The sequence below is a fragment of the Chanos chanos genome, chromosome 9 (assembly GCF_902362185.1).
Source record: "Chanos chanos chromosome 9, fChaCha1.1, whole genome shotgun sequence".
Lineage (NCBI taxonomy): Eukaryota > Metazoa > Chordata > Actinopteri > Gonorynchiformes > Chanidae > Chanos > Chanos chanos.
In genome coordinates this window covers 22,596,439-22,604,864 of record NC_044503.1, presented here as the reverse complement: position 1 = coordinate 22,604,864, position 8,426 = coordinate 22,596,439, and the positions used below count along the sequence as shown (strand labels likewise).

At 41.8% G+C, this 8,426-nt stretch overlaps 1 protein-coding gene across 1 annotated transcript in view; it reads right to left on the bottom strand.

Moving 5' to 3' along the window:
* Positions 1 to 209: 209 nt before the first annotated feature.
* Positions 210 to 8,426, bottom strand: part of LOC115821477 (nuclear pore complex protein Nup214-like) — a 47,128-nt gene continuing 38,911 nt past the window's right edge. The window contains 5 exon segments of the mRNA XM_030785300.1: positions 210 to 415; positions 1,531 to 1,561; positions 3,181 to 3,320; positions 5,078 to 5,249; positions 7,273 to 7,428. Of these exon segments, the coding sequence (XP_030641160.1) occupies positions 382 to 415; positions 1,531 to 1,561; positions 3,181 to 3,320; positions 5,078 to 5,249; positions 7,273 to 7,428 (533 nt within the window). The 3' untranslated portion in view covers positions 210 to 381.

The following is an 8,426-nucleotide window of genomic DNA, read 5'->3' as shown; positions in this document are numbered from 1 at the left end:
AATGACCATTCAGCTTCAGAACTGCCCTGTTGCTTTATTTCCTTTTTTTTGTTCTTTTAAAAGAAACAGACAGTTTGGGAGGTATTGTAAAGTTTGTGTTAATTAGATGATCTGTTGAAAAATAAACCAAACTGAATTCACGTTAATGTGTCCATTCTTGGCCTCATTCTCCTCTGATCATCCCAGTTGACCACAAAGGCAAGGCTCAAAGCGTGATTCCTGGTCTCAGGATGAGCTGGGCTTTGCCTCTTACAAACGTGTTGATGAGAAATGTTACCACCGTCAGTCCGTTGGTCAGTGAAACACTAAATAAACTCTTTTGCTTTCCATCCAAACCCCATCCTTTCTTTCAGCTGGGCATGTCAGAGGTATCTTCCATAATTAGCTTCTCCACCCACCAAAATTTGAGGAATTTCTAGATAAAACAAAGAACACGCACACAAAAGGAGTCAAACCAAACATTCACCTTCTGCTGAAAAGCAGAGTGAAGCCCTTGCATATCTAATTCTGATGCTAATGTGGGGATGATGGAGACTTAAAGGTTGATAATTAAATCAGAACAGCGTCTATAATGCTGCTCAGAAATTCAGGTAAGTTACAGAACATGTGCCAAACTCTCACCAGTACAGTAGTAGAGGTTTTCTGCATATGCCACAGAAAACACCTGGATTTACACTGGTTTTATTAGCATGCCGAGCATTATCTGGGATTTCACTCTCATTATCATGACTGGGTTTCACTTCTGCTACTTAGCCAGCAATCCTTAAACTCTGAAAACACTGCTCGAAGAGCAAAAGGGAAAGAAAAACCTGGGACCAATGAAAATTAAGCCCAGTGGATTTTTCAAACTTGTTATCCACTGGAGCTTGAAATTATCGTTACAGCTTGGCCGTCTGGTAGAGAAAAACCTTATCGATGATCAAAAAGCTAGTGAGATTAAACCATGTCAGATCTGGTCGGGACAGGAACGCTTCTGAATCTGACTAGCTTTTTGTTTCATATAAGAGGCATACGCAAAATTAGAGGCTGAGTTCTGTGCAGTCAGATGTTTGGGAGAAAGACTAAAGAGAGGGAAACTCTGGGAGTTAATCAAAGTGAAGAGAGAAGTGGCAGTGATGTGTTTGCAGGGTGGACATGCAGGGCGGAGACAAAGGTGTTATCATGTGGACTGACAGAACCACAGAGCTCAGTCCTCTTGAGTCTCCGAGCCTCCGTGGAACACATTCCAGAACAGTCACGGGAGTGGAGTGGAGGCGGGTGGAGCTGAGTGGAGTGGAGTGGGTGTGGAGTGAGGGAGGTAGTGAGTGCGGCTATGCGCTGTGCCGTAGATGCAGACTGCACTCAGACTGTCTGATGTGAGTCAAGGTCACAGATTTCTCTTCCTCTCTTCAGAAGTGACTGACAGTTTAAGGCTTGTTACGCCAGCCACACACACACACACCACACACACACACACACACACACACACAGGCACAGACACAGGGACAGGGACAGGGACAGAGAGTGAGAAAAGACAAGATAAATACTTACTGATTGGTATTCCCAAAGCCACCGGAGAAAGCTTGAGGGGGAACAAAACAAAAGAAGAAGAGGAAGAAAACAAGATTTAAAACAGGGTATTTTCTCCTAATGTAAACTGATAATGCAGCTGCTGATCTCATTTGAAAGCGTGTAGGGGTTAAAGAGACGCTCTGGCTGGGTTTTATTTCTGTCACAGCAGGGGTTTCTAGAGCGTGTCGTTTCAAGAATGGTAAGATAATTAATTACAGTACACACAGTAAAAATCACCACTCTTGTTCCACTTTTTTACGATGATTTAACAGCAGTCGACACGTGTGGTAACATCTCCCCTGGCGACGGAGGGAGGGGGGAGGGACAGAAAGGAAGAGTGAAACATACTTAAAGAAAAAACAAGTGAGAAAGAGAGAGAAAGAAAGAACGAGAGCAAGTTGTTCATGTATGAGAAAGGAACAGATCTCTATTATGTAAATACTGATAGTGCAGTAGGAAGCTACACAGCTCCACACTGATGTGTGGTTTTCTTTGTCTAGTGATCCGCAGCAGACTTAAGTGTGCCGAGCTGGTTTATTCCAGGAGACTGCAGCTTGCCGACAGCAGCAGGCCAGTACAAAATGTGGGTTAACGAGTAAGGTACTGCTGGGATTCCACTGTCCCTGCAGTAGACGCGCCACCTCAAATCTACAGCCGCGGCCATAGACAAGACAGCAGAGGAGTTGTCTGTCTTTCCTCCTCCTTAATACTGGGACACGTGAAGTTTGACCTGATGCTCTAAGTTGTTGTCCTGGCAGGCCATCAAAGCGGGCATTGCCGCTTGGTAATTTTCCTCATTAGACACAATCTGGGGCCAAACTGGGATCAATATTTTCTCTATTATAAATTGTTTGCTGTATAAAGGTGCTGTCTGCCAGTAGATGCATCAACCTAGAGTCTGCTATCAGTGGGAGATCTTCATAGTCAGTTTCAGTAGTTATTCATCTTAACAATGTAGTTCTTCAACAACCATACTATTGATTATCATACTAATAAAAAAAAAGTAAATTTCATGTAGCCTTCCAGAATTGCAAGGTTTATATTGAAAGTTCATCTTCACTTTTTTGAATTTCACTGCTTCAGCGCTCAGATTTTTTTCCTTTTTAGCAGTGGCAAAAGTTCGTAGCTTTTAAACAGTCCTTGTTCTGATTTAAATCGTGTTATAAACTTCCTTCTGGCCCAGTGATTAAACACAAGGAACCCACCGGCTGGGACATTATCATATGTAATACTATATCAGGTCACACACTGTAAAATTCACTGTTATTTTCCCTTTGGTTTTATGGTCTAAGTGATCCATACGACACTTCAGTTTTTTGATTTTGCAATTTTCTTGTTCTCTCGTCATCTAAAGAACAGAGGGACTGCCAGTTGTGTTTGAATGGCTTGCTAACCTCAGAAAAGAAAACACTTTTATGAATTTGTAAACCATTTGCAACAATAAAATAATTTTTAACCTGCACAAGACAAATCCTTGCATGTGTTATTGTGCTCATCAACTCTGAAGTATCTGACATCCCAACCTCCCCCCTTCCCTATGGTCTGTTTTCAGGAGCAGCACAGAGAGTTGTGAGTAACTGAGTGGTCACTTGTGAGTGTCAGGTATGTGGCGTGTTGATGGGAACTCACCAGAAGAGGTGCCAAAGCCAGAGAAACCACTGTTCTGGGCCCCAAATCCTGTCGGCTGCTGGGCAGGGTTCCCAAAACTTGGCGTGGCGCTCTGATTGGCTATGCTGCCAAAACTGGGCACGTTAGAAGCAGAGGAAAATCTGAAATGAAGGATCAAATAAAAGATCGATCTAGAGATTCTAGTTAGAAACATTTTAGCAGGGACATAATAGAAAAATAAATCAGCAACGATAGTTTAATACCGACATATTTATATATACCCATCAAAACAATTCTCTTGGTTTGGCAAAGCCATCAACTAACAGTAAACACAAGTAACAGTGTCCTTTTTTTGTTATCTGTTTGTTACTTCAAAGAGAGCTGTGGATGGAACTGAAAATGAGGTGTGATGCTCCACCCAAAGAAATGTTCACTACATGAAGGAGTGAAGAGTAACAGAGCTCAGTACTGCATGGTTTTAATGGTGTAAACTCAACCACTTGTCTTTGCAACATTTGGGCATAACTCTACATTTGTCTTATTCAGTGTGACAAACAAAAGCACTCAAATTCAGACGCCAACAGATAAAACCAGCGCTAGTCGGACAAACGACATTTCTGAGCATTCCCAGAGGGTCTCTCCCAATCCTAAAGTTAGGTTATCTGGTCTGGTAAAACAAAAAAGGGACAAAAATATGGAGATAAAAAAATGAAAGAGCCTTGAAGACAAACATTTGTGTCCTAATATAAGTGATTGGTAATTAAATAAATATTAATAAATAGCAAAATGGATTGTAGTTGCATGCAAGACAATATCTACAGCATACAAATATCTGTCAATCCCCCCCATACACACACACACACAAACAAGTGTCAGACTAAAAGAGTCAAAAACGCTAAGCTCACAGGCCTGGTGCCATTTGACAGGCTCTTCACTGGATTAAACTCTTAAGCATAAAACACAGGAAAACAGAGACGAACAGAGGGGTATGAAGAGTGTACAAAATCAGTCAGGGTGGGGAATGTGAGGAAGCAGAGGGAGTCCTAATTTAACCCCGTTCACACCAGTCTTCAGGCCTGAGGTAATAATCCCATTCTGGAGCCTAGAGAGAGGTAGACCTCTAAAGCTGAAAGGGCTCAGGGACCAGCGTAATCTGATGGATGGGAAGCACATGACCTCAGGATAATCTCTACATAATCTAGCACACAATCACTGCATCATTTTTGATTCGGCAGAGGCTGTTCTAAATGCCTTTACGTGGCCTGGGTTTAAAGAGAGAAGATAAAAATGGGAATACGAACACACACATAAAAAGTAATTATAACCCAAAGCTTTAATATCTCAGGTTGGAGGGTCCTCCTGAGGTCAGACTGACAATCAGTCCTAACTAAACACAGAGGCAGCAATAATATTGGTATACTGGAGGAATTTCTGTGGAAATTTTGTAATAATCAAATAAAGACTATATCAATTAAATTTACTTTAAGGGCATCTAGACTGCTTACTTATTTAGCTACTTTTTTCTGTATTTCTTTCTGTTCCTTATTTGGGCAAACACACACACAAATACACACAACAGACATTCACTCTACGATGAAGCACATTAAGTCATCTTCAGCTGAAATCGTTTCTTTTTTTGGAGGCGGGGGGGTTCAGGGGATCATAATCATCCATCATTTTCACAGAGAAAACATTTGTCCTTAGAGGGAACGGTAACCTCACTGGTCGGGAATCCCTCAGAACAGAAATTTTTTAATATGGTATTAGGCTGGGACAAAATACCCTGAGTATGGATTATGTACAAACACGACAGAAACGAAATCACAAACAAATGAGATTGTGTTGAATGCTTGTAAGACAAACATAACCCTGTGTCAAACTACTTTAATGTGAGGTTCTGTATGAATAAATTTCCTACCCGAATCCCCCGACGTTGGCTGCTGCTGTCCCCTCCCCAAAGACCTTCCCCCCAGAGGATCCCATGGGGTTACTGAAAGACGGGGAAGAGCCAAAAAAAGCAGTCCCTCCAAAAGCTGGGGAACCCCCAAAGGCAGGTGGACTTCCAAAGACCGGAGCACTCCCAAAACCACCTGTGGGAAACCAAGAATGAGAGAAATAAACAAACTAACAAACTAATGAATGGAAAGAGAATGTGAACATGCTTACATTAAGATTTGAGAATCCAGCGCTCTCCTCTAATTTCTCTCAGACTGCACTGTGTGTATTAGCTGTACCAATTAAATAATAATCTGTGGGATGAAAATTAGACTGAAAATTGTATTCTGAATGACGAACAGGTTACGTGGTCTTCTGACCTGAGGAGCACGTGTTGTCTTGGCTTCTTCCTAATTTAAGACTCCTGTGGAGGCTTGGGCATGCAGCTATAGCCCAGTGTTTTTTTACACACTGTTGTTTTGTTACTTCAATTCTTAAATAAACTCCAACACAAGGTCTCTGACCTCAGACAAAACAGAGGGAGCCTGGTTCACATGTAACACAGCTATACACATTATGAGTATAAAAGTAATCAAAGCTAACGAATACCAGGGCTCTTATGTGATCACGGCACGCACACTACATGTACTCTTCATGATACAAACAAACAAACAAATAAATAAACAAACAGCCATGTAGGGCCTGCTGCATGACCAAATGCTGCCCTTCACACAGCAGTCTTGGTCTGCTCACACACACCCTCACGGACCCACACACACACACAAACACACACACACAGAAGATTGGTTAATGCTGTTCACACTGATGGGGGGAAGGTGCCCCCGCTGCAGCTGTGCACTGACGGCAAACCATCCTCATTCTCTCAGGCTAGTAGAGAGAGCAGATTACAGAGTGGCCTCTGAAATTACAGCCAGACTCAGTGTACACCCTGGTGAATAATTGATTGCGCTAATGTAATTGGATTAGATTCCCCTGGATCTGTGCCATTAATGGGTGCATGCTCATTCAGAGGGACTCGGTGAAACAGTCACTTTAGGAAAATATGAATTTTATAGTGCAATGCACAAAAGGAAAACAGATCGATTCATCTGAGGATTCAAACATAATGGTATGTCACAAGCGAACAGGTATCACTGTGGTTAAACATCAATGACATCTATGCAACTGAAAATTAAATGAAAAGGTATGGAATGACAACATACAGCTAAATAATATCTAATAAAAATCAGAGTTGGGGCCAGAGTTGGTTTTCAGCTGAACGAAATTTGGGATTTGAATACAAATTCTATAACAGAGCTCTGGAGTAGTTCAGCTCCATGGAGCTCTAAAGGAGTTAAGCTGGTGAAGAGAGTAATGGTATGAACCTATGGAGGAGAGATGAGGAGCTGTGTAAGGCACAGGGGAGAACAGCACAAAGGCAGAGAGGAAGCTGCAGTGAGCTGAGCTCTGTTGATCTCCATAGAGACAGTGCCACTAGGGTCAGCTGAGCTGGGGGAACTGAGGCATGTGCAGATGCTTCATTGATCGTTAGCAGACCCTCCGACATCAGTGGGATACCTTCAGCACCCAGAATCCACTGGAGGAAACTTCAAAGCAACACTGCAGTAAACCTGCATGACCTGCTTCCAGGTAAAGGTATTGATAGTGTCGTTTGTTAAGATCTTCACAATGATCGTATGTATAAGTTGTGTTTAAGTCAAGCTTTATTTTCACAGGGGCTACAGCTTCAACTCAACATAATGGTCTGGTTTCCAAAACGGACTTTCTTATTTTCTACATTCAGAATTTGTTTTTTGTTGTTGTTCTTGTTGTTTTCCTCTTTTTCCTCCTCAGATCTCAGTTCAGTTATTGATTAAATGTACTGAAGTTACACAAGAGAGAAAAACTCAGGCTTGCAACTGAAAGTAAACAAGGCATTACTAAGCACACATTCAATAGCACTGTGGGATTTTTGTGGCAGACACCAATACACACACTCTGGCTAACTGTATTCCTGACAACTAATTAACAGACTATCATCTGTCAACTAGAGAAGGGGCTCAAAAACATAATACTGAAAAAGCATTTTACAGTATAAACGAACATTATAGCCTGGAAGCAAACACAGAAAACACTGTTTCTTTGGAACAGGTCCAGTTTTGTGAGAATGGTATTTACCTGTTTTGACTGGTGTGGAGAAGGATCCAAAGCCTTGTGCTGCAACGCTGCCTCCTCCACTGCTGAAGGTTCCGGATGGCTTCTGCTCCACAAACGAAGGGCCCCCGAACCCAAAAGTCTTGGCACCCCGGCTGTTCCCAAAAAGGGTGGAGGACCCTGTTCCAACAGATATATGCCAGTGAAAGAGATGTCATTTGGATTTATGTTCAGAGAATTTTCACATGTGTGTGTTTCTCAGGGTGTTAAATTATGTTAACTGCAATTCATACAATAGCAGTGCTTGGTGACGTTCTCCAGGGCATCACATAGACTGCTTTGAAAAACTAAAGCTGATTCTCTGGAAGCAATAACATTACAATAATCAGTTAAACAGCCTTTGCTTTGACATGGCTCAGTCTGTAATCTGAAAGCAGCTTACCGAATGGCTCCTCTAATCGGAGGAATATCATGTTTACAATCAAAGGAGAAAAATAAGGGTCAGAAGTCAGTCATCGTGGCTCTCACTCACTCCTGTACTGTTTAAAATGCTTTCCACGCGTTAACAAGGATGCAAATACATTTCTTATGGGGAAACAGCTTATGGCCAAGACCACAGAGAGTAAGGGAAGACATCTGTTCTCTGTTCGATTTATGAGACGATGCCGTGGGAAGTACGAATATTTAATAATCTGTCAAGGGCCAGTGTTGTCGGAATCTATTGTTGAGTACGGCTCAAGAGACTCCTGACATTTTGTTCAAGAACCCTCTTCTCCTTTACTGGGTGCTATCAGAGCACTGGAGCCTCTCCAGCATTCACTCGATTTTATTTTATGTTGGGTTGAAAGATGCAGAAATTACTTTGGCATTCTACAGAGTAGTGCTACAGGGTCAGGGTCAGTTCTGAATTTATCTGTGAATGCATGCTTGACAGAAATTCAGCTCTGAAAAGCTGAACAGGGGTTGGAGTTGACACCTTTGGGAAGCAGACTTGGAACTGAATCGGAATTACATTGGAATCAATGGGAGGGATCAAACTGATGTAGTTCTATAAAATATCACAACCAAGAGATGTTATGTTACAAACATTTAAAGTCTTTAAAATAAAAATGATTTAATTTCAATTTATTTCATTACTTCCAAATATTACTTTATTGCTCAAACATTCAATATACGCA